General features: G+C 37.7%; 1 protein-coding gene across 4 annotated transcripts; it reads left to right on the plus strand.

Annotated features, from left to right (window-relative positions):
* Window positions 1–81: 81 nt before the first annotated feature.
* On the plus strand, window positions 82–27,969 carry LOC123671390 (serine/threonine-protein kinase 10). 4 transcript variants are annotated; one of them, XM_045605220.1, is made up of 15 exons: window positions 82–365; window positions 712–1,365; window positions 2,033–2,487; window positions 3,906–3,987; window positions 4,596–4,714; window positions 4,940–5,500; window positions 6,942–7,404; window positions 13,700–14,080; window positions 15,365–15,495; window positions 18,649–19,059; window positions 20,211–20,435; window positions 20,865–21,125; window positions 22,764–23,003; window positions 25,169–25,441; window positions 27,055–27,969. In XM_045605220.1, exons 2-15 carry the CDS (start codon window positions 843–845, stop codon window positions 27,223–27,225), a joined length of 4,296 nt encoding a protein of 1,431 aa, XP_045461176.1. In that variant the 5' UTR covers window positions 82–365; window positions 712–842; the 3' UTR covers window positions 27,226–27,969. The 4 variants fall into 4 exon arrangements, with proteins under 4 accessions (XP_045461176.1, XP_045461180.1, XP_045461178.1 ...); XM_045605221.1 differs by lacking the exon at window positions 82–365 and adding an exon at window positions 458–568; XM_045605224.1 differs by lacking the exon at window positions 25,169–25,441.
* The last annotated feature ends 5 nt before the right edge of the window (window positions 27,970–27,974 follow it).

Here is a 27,974-nt window from a genome sequence, read left to right on the forward strand (position 1 = left end):
TTCTATGGACATATTCCATTAAACTGGAATGTGAAGAAAATTAGAAATTACTAGAATTATTTCAATTTGACCAACGCTTATTTTAGATTCCCTGCCTGATTACGTTAGTGATTACAATGTATAAAATTTGTTCAGTGAATTAACGGTCTGATTTTTGTAACAAGAAAAAGATTATCCGGTTGCGAACTCAGCACCATTGAGCAGGCGTGGTAGGTGGTTTGCGGGGAAGTGTTACGGTAAAAATTGGCATGGCTGACTAGTTCTGTTACTGAAATATGTATATTAATCTAATTATATATTTTATTGTTCGTCAAATCTCCGAGTTACCATTTAATTCAAATTCAGGATATAAATTGATTTAAGCTGTGAGTATTCCTCTGTAATCACGAGATCCTATGCAGTGTTTATGTGCTATTAATTTGATTAAATTTCTCTGACACTATCCTTTCACTATCATCCTATCAACACACAGTAGTAAGTCAAGTCATGAGACTTATGGTCTTGGCAAAAAATAAGAACCAGAATTTCCAGCAGAATTTGCTAATTAGTACCTCAAACTAATTATGTGGTAATAACAAGTAGATAGAATTATTGTCTGTATCTAACAACTAAATGTCAGATAACATTCATTTGATATCCTCATTTTTATACTAATATCAAATAAGTAATTACCTACCTGATTTGCTAACTCTTTTCTTCTGCTTGTTACAGTTGATATTTCTGCTGATCTCTTGAATGAAAAACAAAAGGAATGAACAAGTAATGTAGTCATCCAAACGACACAGTTAATTGAAATTTATGATGTGAAGAAGGTTAAGTGTGTTATTAATCAATTCAGAAACATGTCGTTTTTCAATAACATAAAGAAAGTTCTACACATTGGTGGCAACGATGCGAAAAAGAAAAAAGTTTACAACAATGTGCGGATGGACTGCGACCCAGAAGAATTCTGGGAGATGATCGGTGAATTGGGTGATGGGGCCTATGGAAAAGTATACAAGGCTCAACAAAAGCAGTCTGGCTACCTGGCCGCTGCCAAAATGTGTCGGTTAGAAGGTGACGATGATTTATCGGACTTTATGATCGAAATAGATATTTTGACGGAGTGTATACATCCTAATATAGTGCAGTTACACGAAGCATTCCTAAAGGAACAACAGCTGTGGTTGTTGATAGAATATTGTGATGGTGGGGCTATTGACAGTATAATGACCGAACTGGAAAAACCGTTGAATGAGAAGCAAATTGCTTATGTGTGCCAAAATATGTGTGAAGGTTTACAGTTTTTACACAAATCCCACATCATTCACAGAGACTTGAAGGCTGGCAATGTCCTACTGACCATGGCTGGAGGTGTTAAAATCGGTAAGTTATTCTCAATTATCAATGCTAAATCAAAGTACATTAAACACAAATGTAAGATCCTTATTGTGATTTTCATAAGATTTATCATCTTTTATTCATTTTTATTGCTTCAATGGTTTGAATATTGTTGATAATACTATTTTTTTTAAATAAAAATTCACTTTTATCTAACTTCTTAAAATTCATAGAGCATTTCATTTTCTCTCGTATATCTCTGTATTTTACTTCATTATCAATAAAGAATATTTGAATCACAACAAAAACATTTGTAAGATTGTTATTAGATATATCAACTCAATATTCATTTTGATGGAATCGATAGTTTGAATAGTTTATTTCAAATTAATGGAGCATCTTTTTATTTTCTAACTCTTTCCATTTGTATTTGATATTTTCTTGATTCTGTATTTTATTTCATTATAAGTGTGAATTTCCTGAGCTTCTGATCTACTTTTTTTTTATTCTTATACTTTTATTTATTTTCAAATTATTTTGTATTATACTGAAACAACTGTTTATCATGAATATTGATTGTGTTTATTGGTTTCTTTTTTGTGGTTATTATGTTAATAATTCCAGTTTTCTATCTGAGTAAATCTATATAATAATGTATACGGAAAATACAATTTTTCCTTGTTGTGATTTTAAACGTCTACCAACTTTCTAGCTGACTTTGGGGTGTCGGCAAAGAACAAAAACACCCTCCAGAAACATGACACGTTTATTGGCACCCCCTATTGGATGGCACCAGAAGTGGTGATGTGCGAGACATTCCGAGACAACCCCTATGACTACAAGGTGGACATCTGGTCGATGGGCATCACGCTCATCGAGTTCGCCCAAATGGAGCCCCCTAATCACGAGATGTCGCCAATGAGGGTGCTCTTGAAGATACAGAAATCAGATCCACCGAAACTGAATCATCCAGCTAGTTGGTCCAAGGATTTTAACGATTTCGTGGCCAAAGCGCTTGTTAAAGATCCACAAAAGAGGCCGACTTGTGAGGATCTCTTGAAGCATCCTTTCATCAACTGTAAATTGGATTCCAAGCCAATCAGAGACCTTCTTTTAGAGTATAAGGCGGAGGTTGTTGAAGAAGAAGTTACAGATGATGATCCAGATGTAAGTAGTGATAATAGGATTTTGATGCTTCGTTTTGGGAGTCTTCAATGGCTGCGTTTGGTATTTGGTTCAGTATTTCTAATGTAAATCTTTTTAGAAATTTTAACAAGAATATACAAGCAGACTGCTTTTTAAATATCAAAAAAACTTCTTAAATCTCGAATGATTCATTTGATTGCGCGAATTTGCGATGACGTCAATTTGACGTAAACACGTGTGTCATTTGTATTTCGTTCTTTACTCATTAATTTTCCCTACAGAAGAGTAATTGAAAATTTTTTTAAATAACATTGAATCCTAACCTCAAACCTGAATTCCAATGATGTTATTCAAAAACAAGTTTATTATTTACATGAAAATGATCTTCACAAATAGAAATTGTTGAATAAATAATGAAAGCACACCCTTTCCCATATGACAATTCACTGTTTATACTTCCAATTGACGTCATTGATTCCACGAGGCGTTTAATTTCATTTTGGTGTCGTTTTTTGATTTTATGATCTTCCCCTGTTTTTTTATACACATTTATGGGAATTATGTTTGCAAAATTTTTACAACTCGGTGAATTTCATTGAATAATTTGGGGGTATTCGAAAAATAATTTTAAAGAGTCCAATGCAATTTTTATTATTTCTTTTACTGTTTTTTTGCTCTTCCTTTTCTGGAACTGGTTAATCCTTTTCTTGGGTTTGATAATAGGAATTTGCTATCTACATATTTTCTCTTTTTTAATTATGTAAAATGTAATAAATTTTTGATTTGTAATTATAATTGACCACAAATTTCCATATATTAATTCATCGATCTCTGTGTATTATACGAACCACAGCGAAGAAAAAGAAGGAAAATGATAAACTGCCTTAAATTTGTTGTATTCCATTACGAGTTTTTCAATGTTATAAATTAGCAACTATAAGGTTGTTTTTATGAGTTGACGATAATTTTCAATTTGAAATGCCCAAAGAAAAATTAAAATTGGTCACTAACTTCATTGTTTAAACTTAAATTGACACTATATTCAGCTTAAAAAAACAACCTGTAGAGGACTTGTAAATTGCTTTAATTTGAATAGTGAAAACACAGATTCGAGCTGAGATATTTAGACTGCTGCTTTTGTCCACATACTGTCCAAAAATTAATCTTTACCATTATTTTATTTTCCAACCATGTCTTCTTCGGGATAATTGGCATAAACCATTCTCGTTAAATGCGTATTGTGCCAGGTTAAATCTACATGTAAGTAAAAAAAAAATCCTCCCCCGCAAAATTTCCAAATAAAATTTCGTTTCGTTCAAAGACTCCTCGTATTCATCCCAGAAAGTAGTGTGTTGATTGTGTGGTGGGTTTACTTATCTGTTAGTCGTTATCGCCACGGTGATAAATACCCAGATTTTAACCTTGAAAACTGTTTCCAGGACAACCGAGCCTCCCAACTTCCTCTTGTGCTAGAGGATGATGCATCGGTGAGGTTGAGAGCTGACAGTATCAACCAGAAAGGTGAATATTCTGATAAAATGTGATTCTGAAGAGTTGTTGAAACAAATAATTTTAACATAATTATCTTTATGCTGATTTTTTATTTTTGTTTTATTTACTTTCATTCTAATTTTTCTATGTGTTTTTGGATGAAGTGTTCAGAACAACTTTTAAATGTTGCCTTCTTGACTGAAATTTTTGGAACAAAAACATCATCAGATTAACTTCATATTTTTAGGTTACAACTATAGGACTGTCCAACAAATTCATTAACGAAGTGTGTCCTTCTCAGTAGCCATATTGTTTCTGTTTTATTGGACTGCCCTATATTACTGTTTACTTCAAAATTTCATTTAAAATATGAAGAAATCAAGAAGGCCACATTTTGTCTTGAAAGTACCAGGAATTGATTATTTGGGAAATCCGCTTTAAGGGATTGTATAAATCTCTCTGTCAGAAACTACTTGAAGATCTATACCGGTTCGTTCATACTGCTAGCGGCATAGAAAAATCTAGATGTATAAATACCTACGTATTTTGTGTTTCATCGACCAATTCCTAGTACTTCTCTGACAGATATAGTAATAAGTCATCTGATCGTTTGACATTTCTTCATTTTGATGTTATAGTTTCAGAAGTACGGACTGAAGAAACGAAGACCGTTCCAAACGAAGAGAAAGCAACCAAAACTGCACCCGAAGCTTCATCGAGTCATGAAGCAGTTCAACCTACGCCTGAGAAAAAACAGGTTGGTAGACTTGTCAAAAAAAAATTCCGTAGGCTAAGGAAAATTAGGGGCAAGAAATGTTCAACCTTTACACGGTGGTTTCGTGATAAAGGTCGAGCTTCAAAATTCTAAATTACCTAATATCGTTAAATGTCGAAGACTGTCTCTTGAACATACGGTATGTTTAGTACTACAGTCTCTTTTGATTTCAAGAAAATGTTATATAATAATGTAATTATTTCTTAGGTTAAGAAAGATGATGAACCGAAAAGGATATCAAGAGACAAGGGACCAGCCCCGCTACCCCCACTACCCAAGGAACCGCCCCAGGAGCCCAAGGTGGAGAAGGAGAGCACCCCTCCTCCTCCACCCCCTCCCCCGGTCGTAATACCTGCCTTACCCACGCCCCCTTCGTCCCCAATGACTCCACCGGATACTCCCCCTAACGACAGGTTACCACAACCTCAGTTGCCTGAAGTCGTTCCGGAAATAAGAGGGGAGGCCGGAGAGGGACCGTCCAATCAGATGGAGATGGAGGAGGTCGCCAACATTCCCCTCCCGCCGAGCATGCCGGGCGATAGTTTGGACGTCTCCTCGAAGGGAGGACACTTCGCGAGAAGTCCGCCTATGGAGGGTGGAGCTAAAGTGAGGCAGGCCGATATGGTTACCGTGAACAGCACGGTGGGCTCTGTGAAGAGTTTCGAGGTAGCTTCACCATCAGACAAGAACCGTATGAACACTTCGACGATAACGATCAATTCAGATCCTCCGGATCTGTCCAACAGTTTGGCTTCCAATATAAGTCAGGTGAGCATGAACATAATAAATTTGAAGAAAATGTAGTTGTCACTATACGGTTGACACTTTACGGTTAAAATAGATCTACCTGGAAAGGCAGACTTTGTGAAAGGCACTTCACACAGACGGAGTCTCAAGCGGTATATACCTCAGAGTGATAAACAGAGATAGAGGGAGCAAATTTTGTCCCCTACATGAACTATCAAATTAAACATGAAGCGCACGGAAATGAAAACATATCAGTGACACGATATTCCACTCAATTCGCGAGTTTCTCCACAAAGAACGCACTTCTTATGTCCCATAGTGAATCAATGTTTCAAATCAACTCGAAATATATTTAGATGAATACCTTAATATATCAGAAATTCAGAAAACAAACTTCAAGCGCGCCAAACGACGTGAAACAACGGATGACACTAGGAGAGCAATAGTTGCCAAACCTTGGATTTCAGCAGGTAGATACAGAAAATAATAAATATTCTGCATACTATAAATTCGACAATTAGGAAAAATATCTGATTCCAAATATTCAAATTTGCATATTCAATTGGGAATCACTCACTATTTCATTGAATATAATATAAATTCATAACGATATAGTGAAATTGTGGATTTGAAAATATATCACAACTGACAACGTAATCTAACCATGTTGGGGATATGTGAAAAATGCGTATACTCCCTCTACCTATGCTTATTACTGTATGGTTTATACGAAGCAAGTTACCTGAAATATTGGAAACCGCTCTGAGACTCGGCGATATACGGATCATACCCTATATGAATACAGTTGGTATATCGGATACGTCATCAGTGACGTCATGCCGGGCACTTACTAATCCTTCCATATGGAATGCTCGGTGCACAGGGAATAAAATATTTAACTTGATATACGCTCTATTAGTGTGACATCACACACCGCCATTTTTGGTTCTCCTGTCGGTGTTCGGAATCCAAACAAATAAATTGTCATTCAAATTAGTACGGTGTCGTTGAAGGAATTGGCTTATTTTCATAAATAGGAGTATTTGAGGAACGATTTCAGTATTAATTGATAGACAGAAGGAACGAGGTTAATACCAGTAAGTTTGAATCCTGTATCATTCCCCAGATTTTGTAAAAAGCCGCGTTTATTAGTTGAACTTCAAGTTCGAACTTACTGGCATTAATCTCGTGCCTTCTGTCTATCAATTAATAGTAAAATCGTTCCTTAAATAATCTTATTTATCAAAATAAGCCAATTTGTTTGTTTGGATTCCGAACACTGACAGGAGAACTAAAATGGCGATGTGTGACGTCATCACAAATAGAGCGTATTGCTTAAGCGAATCGGTGCACATGATCATTAATATAAAATCAACTCGTAGAGTATAGAATTACTATAGCATTCTATGTTCTAAGGATCAACTAATCTAAAGTTCTGTATTTCCCCCCCCCCCTTCCACAGGTAACAGTGGTAACGACGCACCCGCCCGTATTGATAGACAACACGCAATGCTCGTCCAGGACCTCGACCTCGCCCAGCAACAACAGCGTGAGCGAGGTCGTGATCGTGGCGAACGAGACGAACAAGACTCACATCGAGTCCTCCTCGGACGACGAGTGCTTCCCCTCCCTCGACTCTCTGGAGTACCCTCCTCCCAGTGAATTCCGCGACGGCAGCGCCACCTGCGCGGCCAGGGTGGCGAAGAAGCTGGACGAGAGCGAAGTGCTGATAGTGGACAGCAGCTATCTGATCAACGACTCGGGTCTGGACGTGTCTGAGGACAACTCGAGGCTGTTGGACACGAGTCACGTGTCCGTCGTCAAGATTGACGAGAAGGAGGTGCAGGTGAAGGATTCAAAGTCGTACATGGGGGGCAAGGATGCGTACCGTGGTTCCACCAGCGATTTGTCCAACACTTCTTCAGGTAGGTGGCTTTGTCTCGGTTGTGCATACTTCGAATTCGGTATTGTCGGTATTTTCCTTTTATACACTGCGCAAAAAAATTAACGCACATTCTGAAAATCTCAATTTTAATGAAAGTTAACTCTACATTGACTTTATAACTTATTTTTTATGTTCTCTCGGGAAGGTTTTGAACGAAACAAGACACATTAAATGGAAGAAAAATTCAGGATTTCACCGAATCATATGTGAAAGAAGAGAAATAAACAATTTTCAAAATACTGGAATGCTGATAAGTGATTTAATACTTGGTATTTCCACCCCTTGCGTTAATTACAGCTCGGCAACGACGGTTCATACTCAAAATGAGTGATCTTAAAATGTTCTGATCTAATCCTTCCCAGATTTCTCTGAGTTGGATTCCTAAGTCATTAAGAGTAGCTGGATGATTTCTGAACTTCTCAGCCTTCTATTGAGGTTGTCCCAAACCTTCTCAATCGGATTGAGATCTGGACTTCTTGCTGGCCATTCCATTCGAGAGACTTCAACCTCTTCAAGGTACTCCTGAACGATGCGTGCACGATGGGGTCTGGCATTATCGTCCTTAAAAATGAAATTTTCACCAATGTATGGGGCTAATGGCACTACATGCTCTTCAAGAATGTTCCTTATATACCTATCAGCATTCATAGCTCCATTATCAACGACCACTAGGTCTGTGCGAGCAGTCAAAGATATTCCACTCCATACCATAATCGATCCTCCCCCGAAACCAGTAGTATTCAGGAAATTGCACTGAGCATATCTTTCATGTGGACGTCTGTATACAAGGGAACGTCGATCACAATGGTAGAGGCAGAATCTAGACTCATCTGTGAAGAGAACTCTTTCCCAATCAGCCTCATCCCAATGGATATGCTCTCGCAAAATCAAAACGCGCCCTTCGATGGGCTAGGGTAAGAGTTGGGCCTCTTGCCGCGACACGAGGCCTTAAATCATATTCTCTGAGGCGATTTCTTATTGCCTGAGTGCTAATTTGCACCCCATGAGTTTGCTCAAGCTGATTTTGAAGGAGGCGAGCGATTGCAAACCGTTGTCTCAACGAAGAAACTCTCAAGTAACGTTCTTCAATAGCAGTTGTTATCCGTGGTCTACCCTGTCCTGGTCTTCGGACATTCATACCTGTCTCCCTGAATCGCTGCAACATTCTGGACACAAACAAGGAGCATAAGAAAAATAATGTTACATATTCTGAGAAAAAAAAAAGATAACAAAAAATGCTCAGTCAGTCAAAATAATGAGATAATGATTCTATGACTATGTGGTTGTGGCCTCCCCTGATAGTTGAAGGACTATCAATCAATCTTTAGTGCTTTGAATAGTGAATTTCTATGGACAAAACTGTCAGTAAAAAGTATTTGAGATAATTATTCAAGGTTCTTTATCAAAAATGTTACCCTTTGAGTATCCAGTTGGACATTCAAAGTAACTTTGAATACTGTGAAGTAAACTAGTAAACAAAGCGCAAGCGTTAGACATACTTTTGACGCTTGTATCAAGTATGAAATTCATACCCTAAAATGTCAAAATGCAGGACAGGACGTCCAACACAATTTTAAAGACATATCTCAAAGCAAGGGACAGTTCCATAGTGCTTTTTGTAACACTGTGTGTTTTGTTGCTTTTTTTTTTATACTGCAAAAGTGATATCAATTTCTTAGCAATTTATGAACAAAAAATGACCTCAAAAATAAATCCAAGGCTCGAAAATTTGTTTGTACCTCTGCTGCGCCCTATGAAAATTTGATTTGCTTTTGTCTGAGCGCAAACTCTATTTATTTACTTTCTCACGATACAATGCAATATCTAAAGCTAATGGATAATGTTGAGATTTCAGATAAGTATACATATTTGAACATTACTTAAGTTCAAATGCATTATGTGTAAACTGATTTAACAGAACTGAAGTGTATTTCTCTCTAATTTCTACTGCAAGAATTAACTCATGAGCCATATTTTTCAAAATCATTTTCAATAATAATCTTTTGAAATGAAAATTTTTATAACATTAATATCGCCTTTTTTCTGATTTCAATAGAGGAGAGTGTCAATAATTTTCATTTCAATTTATAAGCAATATAATTTCTGAATTTTACTCGGAATGACACCTCAAACTTTCATATTCAATAACTTTTAGAGTTGAATCAGAAAGAGTAGCAGGCATTTCGCAATGATGAGCGAATTTCAATTTGTTTTTTCAATATTCAGGATTGGACCATTTTAATATAATTTCGCACTCATACCCTCATTTTTTGGTTCATTATTTATGAGTGATTCAAGCCATTCTTCGCAGTTTGGAATGTGTAGACTCCAAAAAATAGAAAAAAACCGTCTTTCTGCCATCCAGAATTTTCCTCGGTTTTGGGCTTTTTGTAAGAGATTTGTTGAAAGAAATATTTGCTATACGTCATTTATCCTCCTATCTCGAATTCTGAAGGCCAATCAGAGAATCAAATTGAAAAGAAATTGTCAGGAACTAGGCGATATACATATTTATTTATTTTTTTTATTTATTTATTGAACGGCAAGCCAATTTACAATTAAATAGAAAGATACAAAGTAAAAATACATGTGCACACATTAATGTAATCATAGGATGAATACAAACAAAAGGAGAGAGAAAAAAAAACAACAATTACAACCTTCTAACAGCTCTTCTAAAGGAAGCCAAGGTTCAATCGAACAGCTCAAGTTTGTTGCTGTGAGTGTTTGCGCTGATGTCATTGTTTTATTGAGAGACTCATTTTGTCCATAATTCGTTCTGCAGAAAGGAATCTTGAAAATGTCACTATTTCTATTTATTCTAACATTTACTGAGAGCGGGACAAGTTCAACAATTTGAGGACAATCGATACAGCCATTGATAATCTTACGGAGGAACACCAGACCGATCTCCAATCTTCTATGTGTTAAAGTGTTTAAGTTCAGAGTTTCTAGCATTCGTGGGTAAAAATATTCATCTCTATTCACTCTCATGCTATAGCCAGAGTACCTCAAGAACTTATTTTGGGTACTCTCTAAGAGTATATAATCGTGAAACTGAAATATTTATTGCTACTACAGTAATAAATAATTCAGTATTCTTTACCGCAATGCTCTAGCCTAAATATTAGAGTTGCTTAAACCAGCATCAGTAGTTGTAAAAGAGAGAAAAGGGAACACACCTGAAACAGGCATTATGTAGTATTGCGCAGTATTGACATGAGAATTCCTCGAATTCTTCCTGAACCTCTTCATGAATGAAGCCATCCGATAAGATATAATTCGGTGTCTTCTTCCCCGTCGAGTATGCTTCGTCCGATAACCCTTATCGGCCCCATTGTTGTCACAGCCCGCTCGAAACCAAAACCAATTAATTCTCTGTTAAAGTTTGCACACTTTTCAAACACGGGCCAATTAACCAACCGATTGTTTATCCGCATTTCTTCTTCGATAAGTCTTATCCCGTTCACGTTCCTGAAAATACGTAGTCAGTTCGTGGCTAACCTAAGATGCGCTCGACATGCCCGCGGGTTCCGTAAAGAAGTGCAAGAGGTGCCACATCGCGCCCAGGATAGGGCTGCGATGCGTCAAGTGCGAGAGCGTGATGCATACGGGGTGTCTCAAGTATTTCTCGAACGTGGTGAGGGTGAACGACACTCAGATGATATGTTGCGAGATCCCAGCGGACAGTCACTACGTGAACATGGAGGAGAAGCAGCCGGAAGATTCTACCATATCGCTGTTGAAACAGTCCATCCAAGATAAGGAACTTACCATCGAGGCGCTTCAGAGGAACATAGAACTCCTTCAGGAACGGTTGAAAGATAGGGAAACGTCGGATAGTGACAATATGGCGGTTAGAAATGAAGCGCCATCTGCAACGCCACCGTTGCCGGTTAAGCAGAGAACTGTTCTGCAAAAAGAAGACGCCGCAGCGCCCCCGGTGCCAGTAAAACAGAGGAAGAGTCATCAAGTCCGTAAACAGCAGAAAAGTACCGAAGACAGAAATAAAGATAAATTCGAAGAAACACATTGTTACATGAGTGCTGTCAACGGGTTTTATCCTACATCTTCTTCGGTGGAAGAAGAAAGACTCAAGCCTCCATCCAAAGAGGTCCTCAAGGCTCCTCTGCTATCTTTGAACCAACAAAAAGTCTGCAGTATCATCACGACCAACAACTCTAGAGCGTCTTCGTCTAGTAGCATAGGGGACGTGGTGCTCAAGGCTCCTCTTCCACCTCTTCGAAGGAAGGGATCCTCGCACTCCCTCGTAGGAAATCCATCGTTTCAAATGGCGCCCTCGAAGGCCCAGAAAATGTCTTCTTTGTTCATGGTCAAACTGGGCACCCTCAAGAAATCTCTGCTGATAAATGAAGATTCGTTGAAGAGAAACTCTAAAAAGTTCTTGACCGATTGGACCAAAGGTTCCAACGGTTTCTTGTCCACCAGAAGAAACTCGGTGAATAAACTGCTGTCCTCCAAGACTTACAACTCGGTGTTGAAAGAGTTGCCAACCGTGAAGAGAAAGTACACGGTTAGATCGTTCAAAAGCGAAGAATCCTTGTGTTCTTCTTCGGGAAACAGGAAGTCCATGTTGTACACGGATAGGATCGATGGATGCCTGCGCCAAAACGGAGGAGACTTTGGCCTTTTCGATACTGCTGCGGAGCAGCAGAGGTACTTTTTATGGTCCAGTGAAAGACCACTTAGAGGTGAAGGTGGAACATCCAACGAGAAGCAAGATTCGCCGTCTTTTGGGAGAGATAGAGCGAAAGATAAGACCTTGGAGGTACCACCCTTGTATTTCAAGCATAATCCCTTACAGATGGAAAACACCAAAGCCAGTTGCGAATCTTTGTTGGCTTCTAAAGAGAGGGTGAAACCAGTCGTGCCACCCAAAAGGAGAAACTTATTGAAAAAGCAACTGGCAGATGAAGGGGTGGAAGTTAACTTAAAGAACAAGAAATCTGATGGTAGTAAAAGGAATGAGCATAGTTTAGAGGCAACTGGAGAGGATGTGAATATAAAGTTGGCCAAAAACGATAGGGAAGTAGATACAGGGGATTTTGGTGGTGTGAAGGACCAAGCTGTGGGTGATTCAACGGTTCCGTTAAAGGTTCCAAAGAGGAACTTGGTGCAGAATAGGTTGACTCCGCAAATGGCGCAACAGATCAGTAACGCTTTGTGTAAAAGGGCTAAGGGCGTACCAGATAGGAGGTTATTGGGTAATTTTCGTTTATATTTTCAGGTCCCTGAAATTCCACACATCGTGATTAGAGAAGAGCGATATTTCACGAACTGTGATTTAATCACTGATTTCAGAATGTCACAGGTAGTCACTGTTCCGAAAAACGAATACAGAGCGTGACGGGATCACAGTTTGAACATTTCACAAATCTTTTCAGGGCATATCATCGTCCGTTGCAATCGTAAATTATGAAGGCAGCCTGATATTTTTATTGCTTCGCAACCTTTTTCGACTAACATAATTGCATATTTTTATGACAATCCCAGCATCGTAGGCAACTTCGCCTACTTTAGGAAATATTTTTGTAGGACTAGTTAAACAATAAATACTTGCTACAAACAAATAATAACTACTGAATTACTGCATAATTGGTGGTGGCAATATAATTCTAATTTTATGCTTATCTTTGATAAACAACCCCAAAGAAATTCTTTCTATATTGAAGTTGCCGACCGAAGCAATAAATGGTACTCTGTATTATAAAAAAATAAACGAAAACACGTCAGAGACATAATAATAATAGGCGAAAGAATAATAACAGGCGAAAGACCAGCAATTTGGGCTTTCTTCACAAAAGTTGGTGGAAATTATGCTACTTGTAATTTATGCAAGTTGAAATTATTTTTCAAAACCACCTCTTCAAATTTGAGGAAACATTTGAAAAATCGATATCCTTCTGTTACGTTCCTAACTAAATCTGAAATGAGGAAAAGAGTTGAAAATGTAAGAAAAATGGATGTTTTCATAATAATTTTTCATTAATTTTGCTTTGAATGATAAGAGTGACCAATTCGAGTTGCAAAGATAAACGAACTAAGGTTTGGGTGATTCATACAAATATTAATAACAAGCAACCTAAACAGTGATCACGTCACGCTTTAATTTCACTGATATCATAAAGTAACGTTCACGTTTCACGGTATCGCTCCTCTCTAATCTTGATCAAATCTCAGTGGTATATAAATTTAGAGATCTAGCAGACCGGTCAACAAGGACACCCACGAGCTAACCTCAATTTTTTTTCCAGGTAAAACCAACAGCACCAAGAGCGACTACAGCGACGAGCTGCGGGGTACCTCCATCATCCTAGACGGTTCCCCCTCCACTCCAACCGGCACCCACAAGCTGAACGGCCAGGTGGTCAGGTCCTCGAGTCAGGACGAGGTCAGAAAGAAGAACAGCCTGAACGGCAAGCTCTACCATCAGGACACCTACGAGATAGCGTTATCGGATAAGTCTCAGAGCGACTCGGGCTCGCTGAGGAGCAACGATTCGCACCGAAGACCTATTTCAGGCGCTAGCAAGAGCATAGAGCAGTCTGACATAGAGAGCGTGTCCATAGCTAGCCACGATAGCAAGGGGAGCACCAACAAGGAGGGTGGTGCTGAGGGGGAAGATGGAGAAGAAGGTAATGTGTTAAAACATTATCTTAGTTGCTTTATATTCATTTGAAGTATCTAAATTACTGTGTCTGTTCGAAGAGAGCTGTATCTAGTAACTTAAAAAGTGTTATAGATACCGAGAAGTATCTGAGATGTTTTTTGACAATTATCTGAGTTACTTCATGGTAACTTATAAAAACTTATGGTTAATTTGAAGTATATATGTTGCTGATACTTTTCTAAAGAGACAGTATCTAGTATCTTAAAAGGATCATAGTTAGTGTCTCAGATATTTTCCGAAATGTAGTTGAGCTACTCGATAATCACTTGGTTAATTTTAAGTATCTTAGCTCCTTTAATTTTTGTCAAAAAGTAACTGGTATCTATGATACTTTCAAAAAGGAATAAGGTCAAGCAATTTAAAAAGTATCACTGAAAGTATCTAAGGTTTACTGAAAAGTATCTTAGCCACCATACTTAGTAGTAGTAGTAGACACTTAGTATGTAGGTTAGGTGAGGTAAAAAAACTATATCTTATGGACATATCAGAAAGTAATTTTAGATGAGGTACTTGCGTCTCAAGTATAATAAGATAATAACCAGAGTGGCAACAATGCATTCCTAACCTAGCGAGCAAGTAAGCTGGTACATTGTTGTCACATCAGTGACTTCTCAACGTAAAATTAAATTTCTTTGTTATTTGAAGGTTAGGTTAGGTATCTAGTAACTAAAAAAGTGTTATAGATACCGAGAAGTATCTGAGATGTTTTTTGACAACTATCTGAGTTACTTCATGGTAACTTATAAAAACTTATGGTTAATTTGAAGTATATATGTTGCTGATACTTTTCTAAAGAGACAGTATCTAGTATCTTAAAAGGATCATAAGCTAGTGTCTCCGATATTTTCCGAAATGTAGTTGAGCTACTCGATAATAACTTGGTTAATTTTAAGTATCTTAGCTTCTATAATTTTTGTCAAAAAGTAACTGGTATCTATGATACTTTCAAAAAGGAATGAGGTCAAGCAATTTAAAAATTATCACTGAAAGTATCTAAGGTTTACTGAAAAGTATCTTAGCCACCATACTTATTAGTAGTAGTAGGCACTTAGTATGTAGGTTAGGTGAGGTAAAAAAACTGTATCTTATGGACATATCAGAAAGTAATTTTAGATAAGATATTTGAGTCCCAAGTATAATAAAATAATAACCAAAGTGGCAACAATGTATTCCTAACCTAGCGAACAAGTAGGCTGGTACATCATCAGTGACTTCTCAACGTAAAATTAAATTTTTTTGTTATTTCAAGGTTTGGTCGTCCTTAGGAAGAGAACACCCAAGACTAAGGAGACAACGCTGAGTAATTTCAACAGAAAGACGAGGAAGCGGACTCGGAAGTTTGTGATTGACGGCGTTGTCATCACAACGACTACCAGTAAGGTATGTAAATCCAGGTTTTCATTACGTAGAACACGCATAAGTTTTTGGTGGCTATTTGGTTGAGGTTGTTTCAGATTTTGACTCCTATTTGTCGTTGCTAACTGTCAATACAGTTCAACCTAACCTAAATTATGAACTAAACCTATTCACCATGCTTTTTTCGTGCCTATTTTTGTGGATATTCTTGGCTATACTTCTCCGATGGCATGCTTTTCCACAGTAGGTTCATATCTTGAATACCCCGATTGGGTTCGTTAATAGACTAAATTTGAATGGGGGTTTCATAAATATTAAAAACCCCCTATCACATAAGGCATTTTTCGTGTCTATCTAGACGACTATTTCTGGGCTGATTTTTGTAGACGTCTGGCACGATCACACTATACTGTTTTTACGTTTGCTTGAGGGCTTATTTAGAACTGCAAACGTTTGAAGTTATTTTGGAGATTATACATATGTTAGAGAGATTAATATCTGATTTTCAGTATTAAACATTCATACGGTCAACAAAACATGAAATGAAAGCTGTTATAGACTAATTTAAGTTGCACCGCGTCAAACAGATAAAAAACTGCCTTGGATTTTGAGATTTAGGGGCAAAAGTTCCGTTGGACTTTGTACTTGACTGGATCGTCAAAAATAAGCCTGAAATAGGCCTCAGAAATAGACACGAAAAAGGCATAGAGTGGTTCAGGGTTGAAATAACAATTGCAAGCTTGACGCGAAATTTCGTATTGAACAGAACCACAGAAAATTCTAGCTGAATATAACAAAAAAAATCCATAAATTTGTATATGTAAAATAATCACTGGAATGTTCATGCCGAATTACAGGAGGATCGTATCAACAACAATGACGTTATGGTAAATCACATCTCAAATATATCTAGGTATATAAATCTTTGGTCTCAAAGGGCGCATGAAAGTACGACCGCTTTGAAGCTCCTGATGCCAAGTCAGTGCTTTTCTAGAATTTTCGACTTGAGTTCTACTCGGTATTATGCCTGATATACAGAGTGAGTTTTAATATAGAACGTCTCATTTGACTGGAAAATGGATAGCATAAATTTTACGGATTTTATTGTGCAAGAGTCTTGTGATATAGCCGATATTATGAGGGTATTTACATTGTTGTCAGATCTTTCCTCTTTCCGGAATAATAATGAGCTTTATTAGTTTAAATATCAGAGTAATAAACATAGATAGTGGGAGCATATGTCATTTTCAATAAGCAAATTTTGTCCCCAACATGAATTATCAAATTTGACTTGAAGCGCGGAAATGAAAACATATCAGTGATACGATATTTCACTCAATTCGCGAGTATCTCCACAAAGAACGCACTTCTTATGTCTCATAGTGAATAAACTTTTCATATCAACTCAAAATATATTGAGATGAATCACTAAATTCATCAGAAATTCAGAAAACAAACTTCAAGCGCGCAAAACGACGTGAAACAACGGATGACACTAGGAGAGCAATAGTTGCCAAACCTTGGATTTCAGCAGGTAGATACAGAAAATAATAAATATTGTGCATACTATAAATTCGACAATTAGGAAAAATATCGGATTCCAAATATTCAAATTCGCATATTTAATTGAGAATCACTCAAATAAATATATTCCATTCAATATAATATACATTCTTAACGATACAGTCAAATTGTGGATTTGAAAATATATCACAATCCGACAACCTAATCTAACCATGTTGGGGACATGTAAAAATTGCGTATACTCCCTCTAGCTATGTTTATTACTCTATGGTTTAAATGGATCACCCTGTAATTTTTTTGCATTTTGTAATCTATAGAAATACGGAATATTTTTCATGTAGTATTCCTTATACATAAATGCCACTCTATCGGATAGATAGAGATGGCTATGACTGCTACAATATGTTATCTAAAATTCCTTATTTTTCTACTGCTTAAATGTGGAAATACTTCTAACTTGAAACCAACATTTAAAGATTATTCAAATTGGAACGAGTTCGTTCAATCATAGCCATCTAGATGTATTATTCTTTGGCGAAGATATTGTACATGTAACTCCAAAATGATGGCTTTTAGGTAAAGAGAATATCACAAGAAGAATTATCAGTATTTCTTAAGGATTTCAGAGGAAAAAAATACAAAGGTGATGCATTTGAACTAAAAATTTTCATTCCGAAAAAAGAAAGATTTGACAACAATGCCAATACCACCATAATATCGGCCATGTCAGCAGATCCTTGCACACTAATGATCCGTTTCCGAGATTAATGAGGCGTTCCATATTCAAAATAGGCACGCCCATTTCGTTTCGATATCAGGCACGCTCATTCCATCAAAAATAGGCACGAAAAACAGCACATAGTCCGGGAGTCAGGTGCAAATTTGGTTGATTATTTCCTCTCGAGAGATACTTGGTGAGATGCATCAGATAATAGTAATAAAAAGCCTCGTGTACGTCAGCTTCGACTCGGCTGTGGGGAGAGCGGCGGCAGCCCCCCAAACGAAGAAAAAAATACATTCAGTCATTTCCTCCCAACTGAAAATTTGTCAAATTGTAGCTAACCCAATATCTAGACGAAAAAATACAATCAGCTGGCTATAGTATGGTGGATGATACGTCAGCTGGTGCCTCAAACATGAAAAAAAAATTATATATTTTCAATGACAGCGCTGACAGCGACTCTGATACTGAATCAGAGAGTGGAAGTAACTAAATATTATTGTGCAACATGTGGAGAAAGTCCTTTTCTCGCGAGTGTGGCACTCTCTGATTCATTATCAGAGTCGCTGTCAGAGCTGTCATTGAAAATTTTTTTTTTCATGTTTGAGGCACCAGCTGACTTAAAATCCACCATGCTATAGCCAGCTGATTGTATTTTTTCGTCTAGATATTGGGTTAGCTACAATTTGACGAATTTTCAGTTGGGAGGAAATTAATGAATTTATTTTTTTTTCTTCGTGTTTGGGGGGCTGCCGCCGCTCTCCCCCCAGCAGAGTCGCAGCTGACGTTCACGAGGCTTTTTATTACTATTACCTGATGCATTCTACTTATTACCGTTTGAGAGGAACTTGGTCATGTATATCTGTTACTGGCTCCCGGACTAACAGTGTAACAAGGGCTTAACACTAAACGATCATCCGATCTTCTTTAAGGTGATCTACGGCGACGAGGAAACCTACAACTTCGCCAACCCGCTGACCGACCGCAAGCAGGAGCTCAGGGAGCTCAAGTACCTGCAGAAGCAGGAGCAGAAGCAGTTCCAGGACTTGGCGCTGAAGGAGAACCAGGCCATTGAGACCCAGGATAAGAAGTTCGAGCAGGAGCGCACGGCCCTGGAGAAGCAGTACGAGGCAGACCTGGAGAATCTGAGCAGACAGCAGCGGCTTCAGATCGAGAAGGCCGAGGCGCAGCAGGACACCGACCTCAGGAACGCCTCCAAGAAGATCAGGGCGGACCAGGAGAGGGAACTGAAGCAGTTCAGAGAGGGTCTGAAACAGGAGCTGAAGCTGATGAAGGCGGAGATCGAGATGCTGCCCAAGGAGAGCAGGAAGATGGAGTTCAAGGTGAGCTGGATTCGGTTTTTTGTACAGGGTGATTCTTTACCACTAATGTGTACAAGAAAACACACTGGAAATTGTTCATACCTCTGCCGCTAGGGGGCATAATAGCTATCGTCGAGTAGAAAAATAAATTTTACTCGAAACTGTTTGATATGAACTTGAAGATAAAATATCATCACAGTAATCCTTGGAAAATTCTCTATCTTTTTGAATTGTCACTTTCGATTTTACGACATCAAATATGGGTACGTAAAAGGGAGAAATCTGACTGATTGAAATGCCTGTAACTTCAGTTTGGCTCAACATTTTTGAGCAAATTAGATCTCGTCTGGAAGATAATATCTTGTTGATTGAGGACAAAATATACTCATGATGAATTGGTTTTTGCTGCTTCCCATAGGGGACGCTAAGTCAGAAGTTCATTGTTTTGTTCATTTTACTCTTAAATTTCAAATGTAATGATAGGATTTTCTTAACAGAAACATAAATTCCATCAAATTTGCATGAAAAAACCTTCAGTTCGCAAATCGATAGTTTCAGGCGTTCTGAAGTTATGACCGAAAGAAGATATTCTTCAACTGATGCACGGCGAAAAACCAAAGTGTGTCTTTAAGTCAAAACAAAAAACAATGAACTTCTGACGTAGCGCCCCTTATCGAAAGCAGCAAAAACAAATTTATCATGAGTATATTTTGTCCTCAATCAACAAGATATTATCTCTTAGACAAGATCTAATTTGCTCAAAAATGTTGAGCTAAACTGAAGTTACAGGCATTTCAATCAGTCAGATTTCTCCCTTTCCCCTACCCTTATTCGATGTCGTAAAATCGAAAGTGGCAATTCAAAAAGATAGAGCATTTTCCAAGGATTTTAAGTGATGATATTTTTTCTTCAACTTCATATGAAACATTTTCGAGTAAAATTCATTTTTCTACTCGACGATAGCTATTACGCCCCCTAAAGGCAGAGATATGAACTTTAAAACAATTTCCAGTGTGTTTTCTTGTACACTTTATTGGAAAAAATTTTTACCGCAAGTCTCTACGATGAGTGGATCCTGAGATATAGCCGCTTACCTCGCTTATTTGCCCACCCTGTACAGGGTGATTCGCCTCGATTTTCTCGATAAGGTCTAACATTGCGAAACATTCCAGATCCGAAAGGAGAAGATGGATGCTGAGCACGCTGAGAGGGAGAAAATCTTCCTTGAAAAACTTCACGAAAGCCACGAAAGTTCCCTGAGAAGGCTGAGCGATTCGCACAGGGAAAGAATTGCCCTCACCGAACGACAGTTCCTCCAACAAAAGCAGCAGCTTATCAGATCTCAGGAGGCCGCTCTATGGGAAATTGAGGAGAAACAGATCCACGAGAAACATCAGGTAGGTCAACTTGATGGACGTATAATATTCTCCATATTTTGAAGATTCATTTATAAAATCAAACACAAAATATCTACCCAAATAGTTTTCCTATAATATAATAAAAGCTAGGTATGGCAACGTCGCAACTATGCTTGCTACTAGTTAAAGAAAATTAGTTTTATTCGTCTTCCGAAAACTCTGAAAGATTCATGTTCTTACAAGACACAATGACAAATGACAATGACGTCTGTCAAGACTCTTGAAGAAAGTTAGGTTATTTGTTGCATAAAAAATATTACCAACTTGATCTAGATGTCGAATTATTTGAGAGCTTACTAGCCAGTTAACCCTATCCTAGAAAATCATTGAATAAGTGTTTCAATTCCTTCTTCTTCATTTCTTGCCAATATAATGTATAACTTCATAACTATTTTTTTTCTTCTGCAGCTCATGAAAAGGCAAATCAAGGAAATATTCATTCTTCAACGGCACCAGATGTTAACGAGGCACGAGAAGGAGAAGGAACAGATCAAAAGGAGGGCAGCGCGCAAGGAGGAGGAGCTCCTCAAGAAACAAGCTACGGAAAAGAGGTCTCTGCCGAAAAGGATAAGGAACGAGATGAAGGCCAGGGAGCTGATGTTCCGGGAATCCATGCGGATATCCGTGTCCAATGCTGACCCCGAACTCGAAAAGAACAAATTCAAAGAAGTGAGCATTCGATAGTTATAACTTTCAACATCTCTGATTTTCATTTGATTTCAGTTGTTGCTCTCATTTTTCTCTATATACACTGCGCAAAAGAATTAACGCACATTATGGAAATCTCAAATTTATTCTACAACTGAAGGTGTTCTCAATGATAATAATTTTTATCAGAATTATGCATGCATATGTTATCCACTTTCAACGTTTTTCTTCAATACAGATGTTTTTTCCCAGCAGAAATAAAAAAAAAGATGAGATCATCAGATTTTGAATGTATTGGCTCCATTCTGAAATCAGTTGTTCTCGATCAATTCTAGTGATCCATATTTTTTCTTTCGTATGATTTTCTACACTCGATCGCTATGCAACGCGAAACACGCAATTTGACCCAAGAGGAAGGTGCCCAAGCGGTAATTTTGCGGAGAGAAGGGTGGACATACACAAGAATTGCAGAAAGGTTTGGAGTTTCCCATGCAAGTGTGTCTAGAATGTTGCAGCTATTCAGGGAGACCAGGACAGGGTAGACCACGGGTAACAACTACAATTCAAGAACGTTACTTGAGAGTTTCTTCGTTGAGACAACGGTTTGCAACCGCTCGCCTCCTTCAAAATCAGCTTGAGCAAACTCATGGGGTGCAAATTAGCACTCAGACAATAAGAAATCGCCTCAGAGAATATGATTTAAGGCCTCCTGTCGCGGCAAGAGGCCCAGCTCTTACCCCAGCCCATCGAAGGGCGCGTTTGGATTTTTCGAGAAAGCATATCCATTGGGAAGAGGCTGATTGGGAAAGAGTTCTCTTCACAGGTGAGTCTAGATTCTGCCTCTACCATTGTGATCGACGTTCCCTTGTATACAGACGTCCACATGAAAGGTATGCTCAGTGCACTCTTTCCCAATCAGCCTCTTCCCATTGGATATGCTCTCTCGCAAAATCCAAACGCGCTGGGCTGGGGTGAGAGCTGGGCCTCTTGCCGCGACAGGAGGCCTTAAATCATATTCTCTGAGGCGATTTCTTATTGTATGAGTGCTAATTTGCACCCCATGAGTTTGCTCAAGCTGATTTTGAAGGAGGCGAGCGGTTGCAAACCGTTGTCTCAACGAAGAAACTCTCAAGTAACGTTCTTGAATGGCAGTTGTTACCAGTGGTCTACCCTGTCCTGGTCTTCGGACATTCATACCTGTCTCCCTGAATCGCTGCAACATTCTGGACACACTTTTATGGGAAACCCCAAACCTTTCTGCAATTCTTATGTATGTCCACCCTTCTTCTCGCAAAACTACCTCTTGGATCAAATTGCGTGTTTCGCGTTGCATAACGATCGAGTGTAGAAAATCAAACGAAAGAAAAACTATTGATCGCTAGAATTGATTGAGAACAACTGATTTCAGAATGGAGCCAATACATTCAAAATCTGATAATCTCATCTTTTTTTATTCCTGCTGGAAAAAACATCTGTATTGAAGAAAACCGTTGAAAGTGGATAACATATGCATGCATAATTCTGATAAAAATAATTATCATTGAGAACACCTTCAGTTGTAGAATGAATTTGAGATTTCCATAATGTGCGTTAATTCTTTTGCGCAGTGTATTGTTTTTAACTCCTTTACATTTGTATGTACCAATTTTCTTCTTCAAGTTCCAAGAGAAGGAGAAGAAACGTTACCAGGCCGAACAACAAAGGTTCGAGCTCAAGCATGCGAGACAGCTGGAAGAGCTTAGAGCAATGAGCGATGCCACAATTAAGGAGCTGGAACAACTTCAAAATGAAAAACGAAAGATGTTGCTGGAACACGAGACGCAGAAGTTGAAGCAGAGGGATGAAGCCTTTGGTAAAGAGCTGAAGGAGTGGAAGTCTCAGTTGAAGCCTAGAAAACAGGTGGGTCTTAGTTGTTGAGGTGACTCAAGTCTCCTTGCAGTGGAATTTATTGGAAGTTGAAATAAAATTGACGAGGTTCTGTTTGAAATTTTATTCGACTACTCATCAATGATATAGTTGAGTGAATTTGCAGAATTAAATTGTACCTCTTGGAGCTTGTTCATTATTATTTCAACTTTCCAGTATTATTTTGAATTGTTCCTTGATTAGATATTTTCATCATCAAACAGCAGCAGTTTACACAGAGCACAATTTATACAATTTTGTAGGTTAGGTTAGATTGACTACTTAAAGTTATGTATAGATCCAATTTCACTTGAGGTTAAGCTCAAAGTATGAAAAATCAGTAGCATGTATGCATTTGTATATACAGGCTTATAATTCAGTTGTATTCAAAGGTATTTGGAAATCTTATCTCTTTTTTTCTCTCGAAAATTCATATTTGAATTAGATTATGACGATCACTAATAATTTGCATGGACAATCTTTTTGTATAAACTTCTTATAGATTGCTTTTGAAGGCTTGTTGAATGAGTTCTCAAACACAGAAAATTCAATTGAACTCTTGGTTGATTTCTTGAAATGAATCAAACTTCTTCATTTAATTATGGTATATAAATTTTCAAAAATTTTATCCACATACGAAATGTTTAAGATGAAAAGATAACAGTCAAATTACAAGAGAAAACTTTGCTTTCGTTGAGGAAACATTTTTTTGTGAATTGAATGTATGGAATCCATTACACTCTGGGGTATGATGAATAATTGTAACGGGTGTTTTTTTCGAGGTATATAACTTTAAATTGGCATTACTGTTCAAGATGGCGACCGATTTAACAGCTGTCAAGTGATTTATTCTCAGTTTGGTTTGACAATTCATCATGAATAGACTCACGCCTGAACAACGCTTGCAAATAGTGCAATTTTATTTCGAAAATAATGGTTCTGTGCGGAATACGTATCGCGCACTACGTCCATTTTATTTTGTTTAGCGATGAAGCGCACTTCTGGTTGAATGGCTACGTCAACAAACAAAACTGCCGCATTTGGAGTGAAGCTAATCCTCAAGTGTATGTCGAAACACCGTTACATCCAGAAAAACTGACTGCTTGGTGCGCTTTATAGACTGGTGGAATCATTGGTCCGTACTTCTTCAAAAACGATGATGGCCAGAACGTTACAGTCAATGGTGATCGGTATAGAGCTATGATAACTCACTTTTTCATTCCTGAATTGAACAACCATGATGTCCAAGATCTTGTGATTTAACACCGCTAGACTACTTTCTGTGGGGTTATGTAAAGTCGTTGGTCTATGCCACAAACCCTTGACCATTTGGAAAACAACATTCGCCGTGCTATTGCCGATATACGGCCACAAATGTTGGAAAAAGTAATCGAAAATTGGACGTCCAGATTGGACTACATCCGAGCCAGCCGTGGCGGTCATATTCCAGAAATCATATTTAAAATGTAATGCCACAAGATTATCTTGCGGATAAATAAAATTCATGTCAATCGAATAATCCATCGTTGTTTTATTGCGATTTAAAGTTCTATAGCTCTAAAAAAAAACACCCTTTATTATATTCCTGGTCAGGTTTCTTATCGCTGGAAATTTTGTAAACTATATAAATAAGTAAATATCAAAGTCAGACAAGAAATTGGGGAAACGATTCAAAATCTAGTAAAACAATCACCGAGAAGGCAGGTCATGTCCAAGCATCTGAACTTAAAAAAGTTTATGAATGCCATTGGCGTCTCGAATATACTCGAAGTATCATGGGTCTGTATTTCGTTATTTTAAGTTGTATTCAAAAAAAATTTCTTTGTCTTCTACCACTTTATAATGGGAGATAACACTTAGGTAACGAACGACCTTAAAAAATATGAACAAAATATGTTAATTTTTGTAATTTGCTATTTATCCTTGAATCTGAAATCCCTATATTGCCGAAAAAAAAAAAATAAAAAAATTGAAATCATTCAACAAACCAGATCCCTGTTGTAAATAGCATACATACACACTTCGGAATGGGTAATTAACAACTTCCCCATACCAAATACAATAAAAAATTACACAACTTCACTGTCATAGCAATCATAATCATCCTTTCCAATTAATAATAACTAACTTTAATGTTAACATCGCATGCCTTCTTGTAGAGAGTCGAAGAGGCGATACGTCGAGAATTCGACAAGGCGAAATATAAGATGTACCTGCCCACGATTTACCTGGACGACGCGTATTGGGGCGAACAGGACAGTTCCACCGACAACCCGCCCCCGTGCTCCGCCCCTTCTACCCCCTCCCATTCCCACAGTTCCCGCCCCGGCTGGGGCCACCAGCGGACCTGGAGCACTAGCGTTATGCCCGACAAGAACAGTTCCTTCCTCCAATCCTCAAGCTCCGTCGCTTCGGCGCCCTTCGATTCCAATGTATAGTTTTCTTGATGTTTTTTTTTCTTGTAGTTACGTTCCTCCTTTCGATCCAGTCCATTGAACGGCGTATAACAGATACTGATGCTGAGCTAGAGGAGGAGGCGTCGTTCGATTTTTGGGCGTGACGGATCCGCCCACTTAAGCCTCCGACAATTGTATATAACGCTACCTTAACCCTTGTTTATGTTTGCTTACAACCTACGATGTTTCACTTGATTTTGTTGAGCTAGAGTCTCTGGAGGGACCTAAGATGGAATTGGTTTAGTCTTAGGACCTGGTTTGATGATCCTGTTAAGTTCAGGTTGACTCGACTGATGTTCCATTCAATTTTAACTTCAAACTTAGATAACTCAGGTGCCTGAGTAGGAAGTGGTTAGATTTTGGGGCGTGGTTTTTATGGTCCCGCCTCTTGTACCTTGTAGGTTTGACCTAATTTGACTGACATTTGTACATAATGCGACCTTATAATATATTTTTTCACAAAACAGTCAATGTTTCAGATCGAATTTTAATGTTGTGGGTAAATTCGTTTGGAAATATTGATTGTTTTTCCGAGATTCCTAACTTATTGACAATATGAAGAAGACAGCATTGGCAGATTAATTCGAATATTTTGGGTGTTCACATGAGTATCTGTTATATGTGTTCCCAAATTTTTGTTATTGTGGTCCCACTCTATTCGTTGCAGATAGTCTCGATTCAAACTCTTCCTAGATTTTGTAGACTTTCAAATGTATATCGAATTAGCAACATATCTCAGAGCTTCATTATGAGCTTCCTAAAATGTAGAGGATATCGAAGTAGATTTACTAATATATTGAATTTGACCAGTTTAAATTTAGAATGGATATATCAAGAAACTGAGCTTAATATATTTTTGTACATACAATTTACGAATTGCTATAAGCGATTTTAGAAGTGATAAAGATTAGCCAAATGATTAGATATAGTCTTCCTTAGAATATTATTGTGTGGTTATGATCGAGACTATCTGGTTTTTTTGCCTTTTTCAAATAAGCCCACATTCGTAGATCCTCAGCTTCCGATTCTGCAGGTTTGTACATAAATACATTTCGTTCATTGTGTTTGTACATCATCTTCGAAACAGCTGAGCTCAGACAAGGATAGTAAATAATGAAACTGTCAAAAACAAATTTATAGCATGTCTAGGGTTGACAAATGACATATGGAACTTTTCACTCATAATAATGAATTGTAAAGAGTTTTACAATCAGAGGTTTCAATTTGATATAAAAAAAGAGTATATTTTTCATTGTGAAGAGAAAGGAATACTATTGACGATGGAAAACGATATCAGCCAAATGACCGCCTAGGCTACGGTTGCAACCCCATATTTTCATCATTTTTCTAGCGAATTTCAACTGTTTCAATGAGTCAAGTTGTCAAATGTCAAAAAATGACAACGTCAAAAGTGACAGCTGCCTATATAGCGCGCTATTCAAAATGAAACCTCTTGTTGGAAAATCCTGTATAAGCGCAAAAAAGGTACATGATCCGATAAATGTATGAGGTCAGTTGTTTGTGTATGTCTCATCTTCATGGATCTGTTAGCGGGTGACAAGTGTTATAATCCAACCGATTTGTTGCAGAGATTGGAAGAGACCTTTAGTCAGCAAATGGAAGAGCAAGAAAGAGTGTTCGGGCCTATAGGACCAATGAGTTACATCCATGATCTTACCGAGAACGGTCAAGAAGGATCCAGATTTCACAATATGGGCTCCACACGGAGCAGTCTGTCTTCGATGTCCGAAGGCTATTAGTCCAGTTCTTTTTGTATAAAATGCTGTGCCTCTGGTTGAACGAAGTGTACATAATTACATATACAGACTGAGTAATATAAAAATATTTAAAAGAGAGGTTTATATATATTATAAATAAATATTATACATAAGTATATTTTAGGTTAAGTATGTACTGAATCACCATAAAATCAGTTTTTCGAGTCACAGACTGAATCGATGATTACTACGGGGAAGGTGTCCTAGTGCTTTTCTTAATCATTGTAAGACACAAAGAACTCAATCTGTTGAAATTTTGAAATACTCATTTGTATATCAATTGGACCTGAAATTTTATTCTTATAGAAACCGTCCACAAAGACATCCTTCCCCTCTTAAAAATAGGTAGATAAATTTTTTCACCATTAATATTATAGTTATATACCGTAAGTTGCTAATCTCCCAGTGGTTCAACAGTTCTGCGAAAAGGGTCAATTGCCTTTCGTTGATGAAATCTAAGAGCAACATTCCAAATTCCGACAAAATGTAACCTCTTCATATTTAATGTTTCTCATGCTTTTATTGAATAAAACGTTCTTGTATTGCAGTTTGGCGTTTTTCACAGACTTAACCTAATTTGACAGTTAGTGATGATGGAATGTCAACGCCATCTTGCTTGAGATTTTTAAGGTTAGAAATTAGATTGAAATTTTTGTGGGCTGCAATGTAACTCATGTCTTTTGTGTAATTCTTGTCATTTTTTAATTCATTATACAATTATTTTCACGCTC

This window comes from Harmonia axyridis, chromosome 1 (genome assembly GCF_914767665.1).
Source record: "Harmonia axyridis chromosome 1, icHarAxyr1.1, whole genome shotgun sequence".
NCBI lineage: Eukaryota > Metazoa > Arthropoda > Insecta > Coleoptera > Coccinellidae > Harmonia > Harmonia axyridis.